Genomic DNA, 17,606 nt, shown 5'->3' with positions numbered 1-17,606 from the left:
CTGCTCACCACGCACACCGCACATGTGTGTACTCATCTTGGGCACTTCAGCGGCAAAATGCAGATTTCAACAGGCACAAATCTCGTACGAACTGTCCGAATTTGTTTCGCTTTTGAAAGTGTGTGGCAGCTGTAAAAGGCATTGTTTTTATTAACTTATTTATTGACCTACATATACATACTTATGTACATATGTACGAAAAAATTAAAAAGAACATGCCCTGTGTAATGCTTTTTATTTATCTATGATATCAACATGCTAAGCGCTTTACTTGCCTTAATAAAATAAAAATCACGCCTCGCCTTACTATTTGCCTCACCTTTTGAATATATACTCGTATTTCTTAACTCTGACGTATTTATGTAGTTTATAAGTCCATGGAAATTGATAATACGCCTTGATGTTGGATGTATATTAGTTTTTAGCTGTAAGAGTGTTACAATAGCAAAAAATTAAATAAAACGCTTTTCTAAAACGAAATATAAGCCTAGAAAATCAATCTTACTGCTAGTCGGGGCTGAATTGAATTTATAAAGTAATCCCAAGTCTGGTAAAAATAAAAACAAAATAATCTGACCAAATATCGCCTAAAATAAAATCTGAATACGAAATGCTTATCACACCACAAAACTAAAACAAACCAAACCAAGCCTTACACAAATTGCTGGCCCTAATACCCCCAAACACTGCTTACACAAATGTTATAATTTGATACACCTAGCAAGCCCCTCATACTAAGTCTGTAATCTTCGTCGAGTTCTGCGTTGTTTTTTGCGTACCGCCCTAACCAAAGCTAACCCAAATTGACACCTCTATTTGAATAAAAAATATCAACGGCCCAAAAATTCATTATCTGCTGAACGTCAACTGCTTTAATAAACCAATCAACGCTGGATGTTACATTTTTAACCCATAACAAATCTAATTGTTTAAGCTAGTCTAAGTAAAGCTTTACTAAATTAATATTCAAAATTATTTAATAAACAAAAGAACTCAATAAAATATTTCAAATTGGAAGCTAAAAACAAATGCGTTTCATTGGAAAGACAAACACAAGTTACTGATCAAATAATCACGAAAATTTTGATGTCAAATTTTCGAAATTTTCTACCCGTATGCTTAAGTTTGTACCGCTAAAGTAAACGCGCACATGCATTTGCACTCACACGCTCGCATTTTTACACACACAAACACAATTGAGTAAGAACTTAACAAAAATGAACACAAGTTTTATTTAAAACAAAACACAAAAAAAGAAACAACCCATACAGTGTTGTTGTACCGCACTCGAATAACCTTTATTAAGCTAAGTGTAACCGTTACAAGTGCACCGCAAATTGTTGTCTAACTGTCATATATTTCGATTACTCTGATTTAACCGTTAAACGTAACCACCGTAACAGTGTAATAATGTGTGTTGGCAATTAAGAAAATATTTTACGTGCTCTAACCTATATTTACGTGCTCTAAATAATATATTAAAACAAAAACAAAAAAAATGGAATGTAAAAGGCAAACAAACAAAACAAGCATAAAAATTGCCAAAGCTGCGCTACTGAAACTCAAAAGGTGTGTTGACTTTACTAATGGCATATCTTACAACACACATGTCAAACCTTTCTAACTCTTTGTCTTTTTTCGCATCTCTCTTTCTTTCTCTCCCACAGAGCGTATTGTAAACGAGCAAATTACACCGTGCCAGCCCAATCCATGTGGCTCGAATGCCATTTGTCGCGATCGTAATGGCATTGGCTCGTGTCAGTGTCTACCCGATTATTTCGGTGACCCCTATCAGTCGTGTCGACCCGAATGTATACGCAATTCGGATTGTCCTAGTTCGCAAGCATGTACTCAACAAAAATGTCGCGATCCTTGCCCAGGCACTTGTGGCACAAACGCTGATTGCAGCGTTATAAATCATGTACCGTCCTGTATGTGCCGCATCGGTTTTACGGGCGATCCTTATAGTTACTGCCATGTGGAGCCACCAGCACGTAAGCACATCTGCCCCTACGTACCGAATAAGTATCGTGATTTTCCATATTTTGCTTCTTCTCTTTTCTCGTCGCTATTGGATTTCTATAGCCATTCGTGAGGCACCACCAATACATCCCTGCCAGCCATCACCATGTGGTCCCAACTCTCAGTGCCGCGAGCTGAATGGCCAGGCGGTATGTTCGTGTTTGGAACAATATATTGGCGTACCACCAAACTGCCACCCAGAATGTGTTCTCAGCACAGAATGTACCCATGACAAAGCATGCATAAATCAACGTTGTGTGGATCCCTGTCCAGGCACGTGTGGCACAAACGCTGAATGCCGCGTGCGCAATCATAGTCCGTTGTGTCAGTGCCGTAATGGTTTTACCGGCGATGCGTTTACACGTTGCTATCCAATACCACGTAAGGGTTATTGAAGTCCCTTATATGTGAAAAATATCGTTAACTTTATTTCACTTGCTATAGCCCCGCCACCAGCTATTTCTCATATTGAACGGGATCCTTGCGTACCCTCACCTTGTGGCCCACATAGCGATTGTCGCAACATCAACGGCGTTCCGTCTTGCTCCTGTCTACAAAATTACATTGGGGCGCCACCCAACTGTCATCCGGAATGTACCATCAGCGCTGAATGTCCTTCGAACATGGCTTGTATACTCGAAAAATGCATCGATCCCTGTCCGGGCTCTTGCGGGTTTGACGCCGAGTGTAGTGTCATCAACCACACTCCCATTTGTACATGTCCCAAAGGTTACACGGGCGATCCATTCACCAACTGTCATCTCATTCCACCAGAACCAATCATTAGTAAGCAAATGTTTACCAAAACTCATCGCCAACGGTTGCAATGAACAAATTCCATTTATTTTTTTAGATGAACCCATCGATCCTTGTCATCCGTCACCATGTGGTGCAAATGCTCAATGCCAAAATGGTATTTGTACCTGTCTTACAGAATATCACGGGGACCCATACACAGGTTGTCGTCCCGAATGTGTTTTGAACACTGACTGCTCGCGCGAAAAGGCATGCTTACGCAGAAAATGCGCCGACCCCTGCCCTGGCACATGTGGTGAAAACGCCATTTGTGATGTTATAAACCATATACCCATGTGTAGATGCCCAGATGGCACTGTCGGCAGTGCTTTCATTCGTTGCAGTCCAGCACCAAGTAAGCTCGCTAAGCGTTGCTGTTACCCAACTCTACGATACTAATTATTCACACTTTTGCCAGAAATTACAGTCACAAATCCATGTCATCCTTCACCTTGCGGTCCGAACTCTCAGTGTCGCGAGGTCAACCAACAAGCTGTTTGTTCTTGTCTGCCCAACTTCATGGGCAGTCCACCAACTTGCCGCCCTGAATGTGTCTCGAATTCTGACTGTGCCCCTACACAGGCTTGTCTAAACCAGAAGTGTGGTGATCCATGCCCGGGCACATGCGGTATTGCTGCCGAGTGCTCTGTCGTCAATCATAGCCCTTTCTGCACTTGTCCGCCTCGATACAGTGGAAACCCATTCATACGCTGTCAACCGATTAGTAAGAAATTCATTGCTAATGCCTTTTTGGAAAAAAAGTTAGAACTTCGTTTAATTTTTTATACAGTTGAACCACAACGTAACATCACACCAACGGATCCTTGCCGTCCATCGCCTTGTGGCCCATATTCACAATGTCGTCCAATCGGTGAAGCACCATCGTGTTCTTGTCTTGAGTCCTATATAGGCCGTCCACCGAATTGTCGACCCGAATGCGTTACGAGCTCAGACTGCGCCAGCACCTTAGCATGTATCAATCATAAATGTGTTGATCCCTGCCCTGGACGCTGTGGCTTGAATGCAGAATGTCGTGTGATTAGCCATGCTGTACAGTGTAACTGTGTGGTTGGCTATACCGGCGATCCATTTGTGCAATGCAGTCTTCCACCAGAACGTGATGTCGTCGAAATACGAACACCTTGCAGTCCAAGTCCGTGTGGACCTAATGCAGTTTGTCGCGAACATAATGGTGCTGGTTCATGCGCATGCTTGCCGGAATACTTTGGCAATCCCTATGAGGGTTGCCGCCCTGAATGCATAATGAATTCCGATTGCCCCTCGAATAAGGCATGCCAGCAACAGAAGTGCCAGGATCCATGTCCAGGCACTTGTGGCCAGAATGCCGATTGTCAAGTAGTCAATCATTTGCCATCTTGCACTTGCATTAACGGCTATACCGGTGATCCATATCGTATCTGCACACCTCCTGTTGAACGTAAGAAATTTTTTCTTATTCTTATAGTTTAAAATTCTATTCATTTTGCTGTATTACCGCTATAACAGCCATGCGTACAGAATACGTGAATCCATGCCAGCCCACGCCGTGTGGTCCAAACTCTCAGTGTCGTGAGTCAAATGAACAAGCTGTTTGTTCTTGTCTACCGGATTTCGTAGGCACTCCACCTGCATGTCGTCCTGAATGTACCATTTCCTCTGAGTGCGACACAAATAGGGCTTGCATCGTTCAGAAATGCGTGGATCCATGCGCGGCCAATCCATGTGGCAACAATGCTCAATGTCGTGTTAGGAATCACAGTCCGATTTGTACTTGCAACAATGGATTTACCGGCGATGCATTTACTAGATGTTATCCCATACCACGTAAGCAATAGATATGACAGAAAGCAGGAATATCTTCCATACTGATTTTAATTTCTCATTTAGCGCCATCCATTGAAGTTGAACGCGAAGAATATCGTGACCCCTGCTTACCCTCACCTTGCGGTCCTAACGCAGAGTGTCGGAGTATAAACGGTGTTCCCTCTTGCTCTTGTCTAACTGCATTCATCGGCCAACCACCCAATTGCCGACCAGAATGCACTATCAATTCGGAGTGTCCAAGTCAGCAGGCTTGCATCAATAAGAAATGTCGAGATCCCTGTCCTGGCGCTTGTGGTCTAAACACAGAATGTCGAGTAATCAATCATACACCGACATGTACTTGTATACAAAACTATATAGGCAATCCGTTTATCAACTGTAATCTTAAACCACCAGAACGTAAGACATCAATGAACTATAAGGATTTAACTCGTTACGCAAACTTTTTTTTTTACTTCGATAACAGCAACTCAACCAACAGTGTTCGATGATCCTTGCGTTCCATCACCATGTGGCCCAAATAGTCAATGCAACAATGGCCAATGTACTTGTATACCGGAATATCAGGGTGATCCTTATATAGGTTGTCGTCCAGAATGTGTCCTCAATACAGATTGTGCACGTGATCGCGCATGTGTCCGCAATAAATGTATCGATCCATGTCCTGGAACCTGCGGTAACAACGCAATTTGCGTTGTTAACAACCACGTCCCCATGTGTCATTGTCCGGAAAATATGTCGGGCAATGCCTTCTTCGAGTGCCACGCAATTGAAAGTAATTATAAGCTTTATTTATAATCTAGAATTTTACAAATTGCTTTATTGCCTTACCTTATAGAGCCCATAATAAGAAATCCTTGTCAACCATCGCCTTGTGGACCCAACAGCCAGTGTCGTGAACTGCACAATGTAGGTGTCTGCTCTTGTCTCCAAGGCTTTATAGGTAGTCCACCGCAATGCCGTCCAGAATGCACGACGAACTCTGAATGTCCACCCGATCAAGCATGTCAGAACTCCAAGTGTCGCGATCCATGTCCGGGAACATGTGGCTTCAATGCTGTGTGTAATATTGTAAATCATAACCCATTCTGTACATGTCGCAGTCAAATGACAGGGAATCCGTTTGTGCGTTGTCTGGAAATAAGTATGAAATTACTTAATTATCAATAAATCATTTTATTAATCTGCTTACGGATTTCCTCAAATAGTTGCTCCTATTACTCAAGACACACCTTCTAATCCCTGTGTACCCTCGCCATGTGGTCCAAACTCAGAGTGCAGAGTCTCTGGTGACTCTCCGTCGTGCTCATGCCTGCCAGAGTTTAAAGGTTCACCGCCAAACTGTCGTCCTGAATGCATATCCAACTCAGAGTGCCCGTTGAAACAAGCATGTATAAATCAGAAATGCAAAGATCCTTGCCCTGGATTGTGTGGGCTGAACGCCAATTGTCGTGTCTTTAGTCACACACCCATGTGTCTCTGTCAAGATAGCTTTACTGGTGATCCATTCTCGCAATGTAACCCAGTAAAAGATAAGCGAATTGAAGTGCTAAAGCCGTGCAGTCCGAGTCCATGTGGCGTCAACGCTAAATGCGAAGAACGTGGCAGTGCGGGTTCTTGTCAATGCTTACCAGAGTACTTTGGAAATCCATATGAAGGATGTCGACCGGAATGTGTGCTTAATTCAGACTGCCCATCGAACAAGGCTTGTCAAAATCAGAAATGTGTCGACCCCTGTCCAGGCACATGTGGTGCAAACGCAATATGCCAAACGATCAACCATATACCTTCTTGTGAATGCTATTCCGGCTATATTGGTGATCCATATCAATTATGTCAAGTAGTCCAGGAAGAACGTAAGCATGTTTTAAAGCTGCATGCGGTAGCAGTGTGCCTCAACTCTTTTATATTTTTAGCGCCGAAAGTATACGAAAATCCCTGCCAGCCATCGCCTTGTGGTCCTAATTCCAAATGCCGTGAAGTTAATGGTCAAGGGGTTTGCTCCTGCCTGCCAGAGTACGTAGGGAGTCCACCAGCGTGTCGACCAGAGTGCATAACTAGCTCTGAATGTACCACCGATAAGGCATGTATTAATCGGAAATGTGTTGATCCCTGCCCGGGAGTTTGTGGACAGAATGCTGAATGCCGCGTTAAGAATCACAGTCCCATCTGTACTTGTAACAATGGTTTCACCGGCGATGCGTTTGTGCGTTGCTTCCGAATTATAAGTAAGACCTCTTGCCTTTTCACATCTTTACAACAAAAAAAACTGACGTCACCACGTTATTCTCCAATAGCGTCACCTCCTCCACCACCGCCACAATTTCAGCCACAAGATCCATGCGTACCATCACCCTGTGGCCCAAATTCCCTATGTCGTGATGCGCATGGCACCCCATCGTGCTCTTGCTTACCGAATTTCCTTGGAACACCCCCATCTTGTCGTCCAGAATGCAGTCTCAACTCGGAGTGTCCCAGTCATCAAGCTTGTATTAATCAGAAATGTCGAGATCCTTGTCCAGGCTCTTGTGGCCTCAGTGCATTATGCAATGTCATAAACCATACACCGATTTGCACATGTCAAACAGGCTATACCGGCAATCCATTCAATGTCTGTAATCCGTTACCTCCACCACGAAGTAAGTAGAAGTTAGAATGAAAAGAAACATATTTAGTACTCCGAAATTTTTTTATTCAGCTGAAATTGTGCCCCAAGACGATCCATGTATTCCCTCGCCCTGCGGTTCAAATGCACAATGTAACAATGGCCAGTGTACATGTATACCAGAATACCTTGGCGATCCCTATAAAGGCTGTCGACCTGAATGTGTGTTGCACACGGATTGTGCCAGAGATCGCGCTTGTGTACGCCACAAGTGCGTCGACCCCTGCCCTGGAACATGCGCATCTAATGCCATCTGTGAAGTTTTGAATCACATACCAATTTGTCGCTGCCCCGACGGTATGGAAGGCAATGCTTTTATACAATGCACACCCATACAGAGTAAGATTTAAATAAATGAAGCGCTTCAAAATTCGATAAAAATTAAAATTTTACAGAACTGGATGTTCCACGGAATCCTTGTCATCCAACACCCTGCGGACCAAATAGTCAATGTCGCGAAGTTAATCAACAAGCCGTATGTTCCTGCATACCGTCCTTTATAGGCAACCCACCCTTCTGTCGGCCGGAATGCACTACCAACTCAGAATGCCCACTGAATCATGCTTGCCTTAATCAGAAATGTTCCGATCCATGCCCAGGCGTTTGTGGCATTAATGCACTTTGCCATGTAACTAATCACAGTCCGTTCTGTCGTTGCCCACACAGATATTCCGGTAATCCATTTATCAGTTGCCAACCCATCATAGAGTTGCCGGTACCGCGTCCACCCACCCAACCTTGTGAACCATCACCTTGCGGTCCATACTCTGAATGTCGCGTTGTGGGTGACCAGCCCTCGTGCACTTGCTTGACCGATTATATCGGTGCCCCACCTAATTGTAGACCCGAATGCGTGACTAGCTCAGAATGTGCCACTAATTTAGCCTGTATCAATCAAAAATGCAAAGACCCTTGTCCAGGCTTGTGTGGCAATAGTGCTGTATGCCGAGTTCTTTCTCACACTCCAAGCTGCTATTGTCCAACAGGCTTCGAAGGCGATCCATTCGTACAATGTGTGGAAATTAAAATCCCACAACTGGATCATATCGATCCTTGCAATCCAAACCCTTGTGGTCCGAATGCACGCTGCGTGCAACGTAATGACGCTGGTTCATGCCAATGCCTTCCTGAGTACTTTGGTAATCCTTACGAAGGCTGTAGACCTGAGTGCATGTTAAATTCTGATTGTGCTTCCGACAAAGCTTGCCAAAATATGAAATGCCGTGATCCCTGTCCTGGCACCTGCGGCCAAAATGCCATCTGTGTAGTGCTGAATCACGTACCGACATGTAGTTGTATACCTGACTATAGTGGTGACCCATATCGCTTTTGCCAAGTAGAGAAACAACGTAAGCAAACAATGAAGTTAAAATCTTTAGAATTTATAGCAATAGACATTTATCTTAAAACAGCTATCAAGGAATATATCAACCCCTGTCAGCCTTCGCCGTGTGGTCCCAACTCGCAGTGTCGTGAAATTAACCAGCAGGCTGTATGTTCGTGTCTACCCGAATACATTGGTAGTCCTCCGCTCTGCCGCCCCGAATGCACGATCTCGACAGAGTGCGCTTTCGACAAAGCGTGCATCAATCAAAAATGCGTCGATCCATGCCCAGGCATGTGTGGTCAGAATGCTAATTGTCACGTGCGCAATCACAGTCCACTCTGCTCTTGCCGTGCAGGTTTCACAGGAGATGCCTTCTCACGTTGTTTCGCTATACCACGTAAGATGATGATTTAATAACTATTTGGAAGGATTGACGCATTGTATTTGTTATTGTAGCTACACCACTTGCTCCTGTTCAGCGTCAGCCTGTAGATCCTTGTGTCCCCTCCCCGTGTGGTCCAAATTCCCAATGCCGTCGCATTGGCGATTCACCTTCCTGTGTTTGCTTACCCAAGTACATCGGCTCACCACCTAACTGTCGTCCGGAGTGCACTATTAACTCAGACTGCCCAAGCAGTCAAGCGTGTATTAATGAAAAATGCCGCGATCCCTGTCCCGGCTCGTGTGGTTTTGGCGCTATCTGTAATGTTATCAACCATACTCCGAGCTGCACCTGCCCTGCGAGATATACTGGAGATCCATTCACTTATTGTCTACCAGAACCACCACCAAAACGTAAGACAATGAAAATATTTTAGCTTTATCCACCTAAATATGCGCTCTCATTCTTTGCTCAGCCATCGTTGAGAAAGATCCTTGCAATCCTTCACCATGTGGTTCAAATGCTCAGTGTAGCGACGGTATTTGCACTTGCCTACTAGAATATCAGGGTGATCCTTACACTGGTTGCCGACCCGAATGTGTAATCAGTGCCGACTGTGCACGAGATCGTGCTTGCATACGCAATAAATGTATTGATCCTTGCCCGGGCACTTGTGCACCGAATGCTGTTTGTAACGTCATCAATCATATACCAATCTGTTCATGTCCGAGTGGCATGTCCGGCAACGCGTTTATACAGTGCTCGCCATTGCCATGTAACTATAATTTTCCCTACGCCACCCCAACGAATTATCAACTTACCTCGGTACCTTCACTTTTCAGCTCGCGTTATGGTCAATCCCTGTCAACCTTCACCCTGTGGTCCAAATTCTCAATGTCGCGAAGTGAATGAGCAGGCAGTCTGCTCGTGCATACCAGGCTATTTTGGCTCACCACCTGTTTGTCGTCCAGAATGTACAGCTAATCAGGAGTGCGCAGCCAACTTGGCGTGTGTCAATCAAAAGTGCATCGATCCATGCCCTGGCAGTTGTGGACGCAACGCACAGTGCAACACCGTCAACCATAAACCATTTTGTACTTGCTTACCGCAATACACAGGAAATCCATTTGTAGCTTGTCAACGCATCATCGACCAGCCTCAACTGGATGTTACTCCAACCGATCCTTGTCGTCCGTCACCTTGTGGTCCCAACTCGGATTGCCGTGCAGTTGGCGACACACCGTCGTGCACATGTCTTGAAAACTTCATCGGCTCGCCACCTTACTGCAAGCCGGAATGCGTATCGAACTCGGAATGTTCCTCTACAAAGGCCTGTATTAACCAAAAATGCAAAGATCCTTGCCCAGGATTGTGTGGCACTAGCGCCGAATGTCACGTCGTATCGCATACACCGCGCTGTACCTGCTTACCAGGATTTACTGGCGATCCATTTACGCTTTGTCAGCCAGTACGAGTGTCCACACCTATCGAGGTACTCAATCCATGTTCGCCATCGCCATGTGGGGCCAACGCAAATTGCCTCGAACATAATGGTGCCGGCGCATGCCAATGCCAGCCCGAATACTTCGGTAATCCATATGAGGGTTGTCGACCAGAATGTATGCTCAATTCGGACTGTCCATCGAACAAGGCATGTCAGAATCAAAAATGCCGCGATCCATGCCCAGGTACATGTGGTCAGAATGCCGAATGTAATATCGTCAATCATTTACCAACGTGCAACTGCTTTGTGGGTTATACCGGAGATCCATATCGTCATTGCACCAAGCCTGCAACACGTAAGCTAGAGCATCTGAGTTTATAATTTAGCAAAACTGTACTCGTATACTGATGTGTCAGAAGAACAAAGTTTCAGGAAAAGCTTCTGCCTACTGAACTAAAAAACATTTTTTCAGTTTTTACCGGCACAGGCTTCTCCTGGCATTCGTTCTGTCGTCACATAAATAACATGTAGTTTGTTGTTTCAACTATATCTTGCAGTTACTAACTTTGTAACTATTTGTATCATTTTTAATTTATTTTCATCTAACAAACCAAAACTCATTTAGCTATCATACAAGAGTACGTAAACCCATGTCAACCGAGCCCATGTGGACCGAATTCCCAATGCCGCGAAGTAAATGGTCAGGCAGTCTGTTCATGCCTTAACGAGTTTATTGGTGTACCACCGTCCTGTAGACCCGAGTGCACCTCCAGTTCAGAATGTGCAAGTGATAAGGCATGCATAAATCGCAAATGTGCCGACCCTTGTCCCGGTATTTGTGGTCAAAAAGCACTCTGCCAAGTGCGTAATCATAGTCCAATATGTTCCTGTCGTAGTGGCCTTACAGGTGACCCATTCGTGCGTTGTTATCCGCTACCAAGTAAGGAAAGCAATAAATTCAGCTCCAAAAATACTTTACCAAAGCAAATATTTCCCCAATCTTAGCACCAATACCTCAGCAGCCCGCCGATGTACCTCGCGATCCCTGTGTGCCATCGCCTTGTGGTCCATATGCCACTTGTCGCAATCAAAACAATGTGCCATCTTGTACCTGCCAACAAAATTATATAGGTGCCCCACCCAATTGTCGTCCTGAATGTATTGTGAACTCTGATTGCTCCAGCGGCCAGTCTTGCATAAATGAACGTTGTCGTGATCCATGCCCGGGTGCATGCGGTGTGAATACTATTTGCAATGTTGTAAATCATACACCGAACTGCGCCTGCCAGCCCGGTTATGTAGGAGACGCATTCATTGCGTGCCATCCAGCTCCACCACCTCGTAAGCTTTGCGTAACTTCATTATCACTAAATGCTCCTAATACTATGAATTTTAGTACCACCGCAACAAGAACCAATCGACCCTTGCAATCCTAGCCCCTGTGGGTCCAACGCTATCTGCTCAGCCGATGGTCAGTGTGCTTGCATATCTGACTACCAAGGTGACCCGTTTGTCGCGTGTAAGCCAGAATGTGTGCTAAATACAGAATGTGCGCGTGATCTTGCATGTATTCGCCAGAAATGCGTTAATCCTTGCCCCGGCACCTGTGCTTCAGAGGCCATCTGTGAAGTTTATAACCACGTACCCATGTGTCGTTGCCCTAACCATATGACCGGCAATGCATTTGTGCAATGTGTACCTGTTCAGAGTAGGTTTTTATTATATTTTGTTTTTTCGAACATCGTGCTAGAATATCTTTACTTTTTTCCTTCAGTGGATATTTACCGCAATCCTTGTCAGCCATCTCCTTGCGGTCCAAACTCACAATGTCGCGAAGTGAACTCACAAGCCGTATGCAGTTGTCTACCGAACTATCAAGGTAGTCCTCCGTCGTGCCGTCCAGAATGTACCAGTAACTCTGACTGCGCACCGAATCGTGCGTGTCAAAACCAACGCTGCGTGGACCCATGTCCAGGCACTTGTGGATTATATACGAAATGTACGGTTGTTAATCACAATCCGTTCTGCATGTGCAATGAACGTTACACAGGAAATCCCTTTATACAATGTCGTCCCATAAGTGAGTTCAACACCTGTTTGCAATAGTTTTCTGCTTCTTACCACCTTTCTCCCTTTATCCACCTTAGTTGAACCAGTGCGTGATACTACTCCAGTGAACCCATGTCAGCCATCACCATGCGGTCCAAATAGTCGTTGCCAACCTGCAGGCAATTCACCGTCATGCTCTTGTCTCGAGAACTTCTTCGGCCAGCCACCTAATTGTCGCCCCGAATGTGTAACAAACTCAGAATGCTTGTCCAATAATGTATGCCGGAATAATCGTTGTATAGACCCTTGCCCTGGTCTCTGTGGCAATAATGCTCTCTGTCGGGTTATAAGCCATTCAGCAATGTGTTACTGTGAAAGTGGTTATACTGGTGATCCATTCGTACTGTGTACCTTTATTGTACAAGAACCGGCTGAAGTTATTGATCCTTGCAACCCCAATCCGTGTGGTCCATTCGCCGAATGCTTGCAACAAAATGGCGTAGGCTCTTGTAAATGCCTTGCAGAGTACTTTGGCAACCCATACGAAGGTTGTCGCCCTGAGTGTGTACTAAACACCGATTGTCCATCAAACAAGGCGTGCATAAATCAGAAATGCCGCGATCCCTGCCCCGGAACTTGTGGATTGAATGCCGAGTGTTTCACACGAAATCATCTACCAACCTGTTCTTGCATATTTGGCTACATGGGAGACCCATATCGCTATTGTACAGTTGAAGACAAGCGTAAGGAAAACAATTACTCATAGAAAATTTAACTCATTTAATTAGCATATTTTTATTAACTTTTAGCTAAGATACAAGAGTACGTCAATCCTTGTGAACCATCGCCATGTGGTCCAAATAGTCAGTGTCGTGAAGTTAGTGGCCAAGGCGTCTGCTCTTGTCTGCCAGAGTTTATCGGCACGCCGCCAGCTTGTAGACCCGAATGTACCATAAGCGCAGAATGTAGCTTTGATAAGGCATGCATAAATCAAAAATGTACCGATCCATGTCCAGGCATGTGCGGCGTCGGTGCCCAGTGTCAAGTGCGCAATCACTCGCCTCTCTGTTCTTGCCAGAACAGATATACTGGCGATCCATTTACGCGTTGTTATCCCATTCCGCGTGAGTCTGATTTCTTTCTCGAAACGCTTACCTCTTTTAATCGACATATTTCTTATATAGCGCCACCACCAATAGTTGTTGCCGAACCAATACGCGATCCTTGTTTGCCTTCGCCATGTGGCCCCAACTCACAGTGCAAAAATGTAAACAATCAAGCGATCTGCTCTTGTTTACCCCAGTTCTTTGGAGCACCACCAAACTGCCGTCCAGAATGTGTCACCAATTCAGAGTGTTCATCGAATTTAGCTTGCATCAATAATCGTTGCACTGATCCTTGTCCGGGTTCATGCGCATATAATGCGCAATGTATCGTGATAAAACATATACCTATTTGCTCTTGCCCCAAGGAGTATGTGGGTGATCCATTTGTTAGCTGCCAACCAGCACCACCACGTAAGAAAAAATGCATAATTTGCAAAGGTTAATATCAAATTATTCATGAAAACTACATTAACAGCTAAGCCACCAGTAAAAGACGATCCCTGCAATCCGTCCCCTTGTGGTCCCAACGCGGTATGTAGTGATGGTCAATGTTCATGTACACCGGAATATCACGGCGATCCTATCATCGGTTGCCGTCCTGAATGTGTACTTAACTCCGAGTGTCCCTTTGACAAAGCCTGTATCCGAAATAGATGTGTTGATCCATGTCCCGGTACTTGTGGTGTTAATGCTATCTGCGAAGTCAGTAATCACGTACCTATGTGTCGCTGTCCCGACGGCATGTCCGGAAATGCCTTTTTCCAATGTGACGTTGTACCACGTAAATATTACCTTATACCTTTTACCGATGTGACATCGCTAAATTTTATTCCTCACCCTAAAGCGAAACTCGTATCTGATCCATGTCAACCATCGCCGTGTGGTCCAAATAGCCGATGTAGGATATTCAACCAAAACGCTGTTTGCTCATGTATTGAAGGTTTTATTGGCAATCCTCCCACATGTCGACCAGAATGTGTACGCAATTCTGATTGCGGCCCACAAAGGGCATGTCAGAATCAAAAATGCGTCGACCCTTGCCCGGGCGCTTGCGGTTTTAATAGCATTTGTAACGTGGTAAATCACGCACCTATATGTACATGTCCAATACGTTACACCGGAAATCCCTTCGTGTCTTGCCAACGAATAAGTAAACACTTGGAATTTTCTAATATTAATAAACTACTAAAAACAAAATTTGTTCCCCTCTAGTTGAACCACCACCACGTTTGGAAGAACAAAAAGATCCGTGCTATCCATCCCCTTGTGGTCCTAACTCTGAGTGTCGTGCTATCGGTGATACACCATCCTGCTCTTGCTTACCACAATTCACGGGCTCTCCACCAAACTGTCGACCAGAGTGTATTACAAACAGTGAGTGCAGTCAAGACAAGGCATGCATTAATCAAAAATGCGTCGATCCTTGCCCTGGCGTATGCGGACAGAATGCACATTGTCATACGATTAGTCACACAGCAATGTGTATATGTACCCCTGGCTTTACTGGTGACCCATTTACTGCCTGTTTACCGGAACCAGTGAAACAAGCGGAATTCATATCGGCGTGTGAACCGAATCCTTGTGGTGCAAATGCCGCGTGTCGTCAATTGAATAATGCTGGATCGTGCCAGTGTTTGCCTGAATTCTTGGGTAATCCTTATGAGGGCTGCCGCCCAGAATGTGTAACGAATGCGGATTGTCCCTTGGATAAATCATGTCAGAATCAGAAATGCCGTGATCCTTGTCCGGGCGTATGCGCGCTAAACTCCTTGTGTCGGGTTATTAATCACTTGCCCTCTTGTATGTGCTTGGATGGTTTCATTGGTGATCCGTATAGTTATTGCCAGTTGCCAGAGAAACGTAAGTTTAATTTGGCATATCACAACCGTATAAGTCAAGGTAGCATAATTTTTGTTTAGCGATTATGAAAGAGTATATCAACCCCTGTCAGCCATCACCTTGTGGCCCCAACTCACAATGTCGCGAAGTGAACAAACAAGCCGTTTGTTCGTGTTTGCCCGCCTTTAGTGGTGCACCACCTGCGTGTAGACCAGAGTGTACAACGAGCGCCGAATGTGTATCCGATAAGGCGTGCATTAATCAGAAATGTCAGGATCCATGCCCGGGTACATGCGGCTCATATGCAGAATGTCACGTACGCAATCACTCACCCATTTGTAGTTGTCTGAGTGGATATACTGGAAATGCTTTCACCCGCTGTTATCGCATACCACGTAAGCTCATTTTGTATGAACGAGGAACACAGAATTATAATTTGTTCCCCAATGTAGCTCCACCAAAAACTGCGTCACCACCAGAACTAGTGCGTAATCCATGTGTGCCATCGCCTTGTGGGCAGTTCGCAGAATGTCGTGATATTGACGGCAATCCATCATGTTCATGTTTGTCCACCTATATAGGTAGTCCACCGAATTGCCATCCGGAGTGTATTAGAAACTCAGATTGCTCGAGCACTCAAGCTTGCATAAATCAAAAATGCCGCGATCCTTGCCCAGGTGCATGTGGTTTCAACGCCCAGTGTCATGTTATCAACCATACGCCGATTTGTCAATGCGCACCTGGTTTAAGTGGAGATGCATTTATCTCGTGCCAAGCGCCACCTCCACCTCCACCCAAGCTGGAAGAAGATCCATGCAGCCCTTACCCTTGTGGGCCCAATACTGTATGTCGCGATGGCCAATGTGAATGTATACCTACATATCAAGGTAATCCGTTGATAGGCTGTCGTCCAGAATGTGTTTTAAATACAGACTGCCCGTCCGACAAAGCATGTATTCGTCAGAAATGCATAGATCCCTGTCCGGGCACTTGTGCCTCGAATGCCATTTGTGAAGTACATAACCATGTACCAATGTGTCATTGCGCAGAAGGTATGACTGGTAACGCATTCGCTCTATGCCAACCCCTAACAACTAAGGTACAAGTAAATCCTTGTCAACCATCACTTTGTGGTCCGAACTCGCAATGTCGTGTGATCAATCAGCAAGCTGTGTGCTCGTGCTTACCCGAGTTTATTGGTGCACCTCCATCCTGCCGCCCAGAGTGTACCAGCAATGCAGACTGTGCCTTAAACCGAGCCTGTCTACAGCAGAAATGTCGCGATCCTTGCCCTGGAGTTTGTGGAATTAATGCCGAATGCACTGTCATCAATCATTCACCGATTTGTCGCTGCGTCAACTCATACACTGGCAATCCATTCGTAGCTTGCAGTCCTATACGAAGTAAATACTTTAAATTTATCCATCAGCGCAGACAATTTACATGTAACGTCTTCTTACAGTTGTGCCAGAACTAGACGTACCTAAAAATCCTTGCCACCCATCGCCTTGCGGTCCCAATTCCGAGTGCCGCGCTATCAACGATAGTCCATCATGTTCGTGCCTTAAAAACTTCATTGGTTCACCACCAAATTGTCGTCCTGAATGTGTAACGAACTCTGAGTGTCCGCTTTCCCAGGCGTGCATCAATCAGCATTGCGAGGACCCCTGTCCAGGTGTTTGTGGCGCAAATGCAGACTGTCATGTAATTAATCATACACCAATGTGTGTATGTTCAAGCGGATATACTGGAGATCCATTCAGCTATTGCGATATCATACGCGACGTGCCACAAGAAATTCTTAATCCCTGTCAACCAAGTCCTTGCGGTCCCAACACCAAATGCACTGTGCGCAATGGCGCTGGCGCCTGTCAGTGTTTGACCGAATTTATAGGAAATCCATATGAAGGTTGTCGCCCAGAGTGTGTAGTGAACTCAGACTGTCCTACGAATAAAGCTTGTTTACAGAACAAATGTAAAGATCCATGTCGAGGTACTTGTGGGCAGAATGCCCTCTGCCATGTGCGCAATCATTTACCAACCTGTAACTGTTTAAGCGGATATACAGGCGATCCGTACAATTACTGCAGAGTGATAGCGGAACGTAAGCAAAGAAGAAATAATGTTTAATAGAAAAATTTAAAGGTGTTTTT

General features: G+C 45.0%; 1 protein-coding gene across 1 annotated transcript in view; it reads left to right on the top strand.

Moving 5' to 3' along the window:
• LOC129248648 (uncharacterized) overlaps positions 1 to 17,606 on the top strand; it is a 233,351-nt gene that overhangs the window by 197,507 nt on the left and 18,238 nt on the right. Inside the window, exons 39-70 of the mRNA XM_054888276.1 lie at positions 1,668 to 1,994; positions 2,086 to 2,403; positions 2,467 to 2,808; positions 2,876 to 3,172; positions 3,236 to 3,541; positions 3,608 to 4,255; positions 4,324 to 4,641; positions 4,705 to 5,040; positions 5,108 to 5,416; positions 5,480 to 5,785; positions 5,850 to 6,497; positions 6,558 to 6,869; positions 6,939 to 7,280; positions 7,340 to 7,645; positions 7,702 to 8,655; positions 8,719 to 9,030; positions 9,090 to 9,428; positions 9,491 to 9,790; positions 9,858 to 10,814; positions 11,085 to 11,399; positions 11,465 to 11,800; positions 11,856 to 12,167; positions 12,234 to 12,539; positions 12,607 to 13,251; positions 13,318 to 13,632; positions 13,693 to 14,025; positions 14,090 to 14,395; positions 14,459 to 14,764; positions 14,827 to 15,474; positions 15,534 to 15,848; positions 15,906 to 16,856; positions 16,916 to 17,557. Coding sequence (XP_054744251.1) covers positions 1,668 to 1,994; positions 2,086 to 2,403; positions 2,467 to 2,808; positions 2,876 to 3,172; positions 3,236 to 3,541; positions 3,608 to 4,255; positions 4,324 to 4,641; positions 4,705 to 5,040; positions 5,108 to 5,416; positions 5,480 to 5,785; positions 5,850 to 6,497; positions 6,558 to 6,869; positions 6,939 to 7,280; positions 7,340 to 7,645; positions 7,702 to 8,655; positions 8,719 to 9,030; positions 9,090 to 9,428; positions 9,491 to 9,790; positions 9,858 to 10,814; positions 11,085 to 11,399; positions 11,465 to 11,800; positions 11,856 to 12,167; positions 12,234 to 12,539; positions 12,607 to 13,251; positions 13,318 to 13,632; positions 13,693 to 14,025; positions 14,090 to 14,395; positions 14,459 to 14,764; positions 14,827 to 15,474; positions 15,534 to 15,848; positions 15,906 to 16,856; positions 16,916 to 17,557 — 13,707 coding nt within the window. The remainder of the gene's footprint in view (positions 1 to 1,667; positions 1,995 to 2,085; positions 2,404 to 2,466; positions 2,809 to 2,875; positions 3,173 to 3,235; positions 3,542 to 3,607; positions 4,256 to 4,323; positions 4,642 to 4,704; positions 5,041 to 5,107; positions 5,417 to 5,479; positions 5,786 to 5,849; positions 6,498 to 6,557; positions 6,870 to 6,938; positions 7,281 to 7,339; positions 7,646 to 7,701; positions 8,656 to 8,718; positions 9,031 to 9,089; positions 9,429 to 9,490; positions 9,791 to 9,857; positions 10,815 to 11,084; positions 11,400 to 11,464; positions 11,801 to 11,855; positions 12,168 to 12,233; positions 12,540 to 12,606; positions 13,252 to 13,317; positions 13,633 to 13,692; positions 14,026 to 14,089; positions 14,396 to 14,458; positions 14,765 to 14,826; positions 15,475 to 15,533; positions 15,849 to 15,905; positions 16,857 to 16,915; positions 17,558 to 17,606) is intronic.

This window comes from Anastrepha obliqua, chromosome 5 (genome assembly GCF_027943255.1).
Source record: "Anastrepha obliqua isolate idAnaObli1 chromosome 5, idAnaObli1_1.0, whole genome shotgun sequence".
NCBI classification, from domain to species: Eukaryota; Metazoa; Arthropoda; class Insecta; order Diptera; family Tephritidae; genus Anastrepha; species Anastrepha obliqua.
Note: the sequence above shows the minus strand (reverse complement) of the source record. Positions and strands in the feature narration are given on the sequence as shown.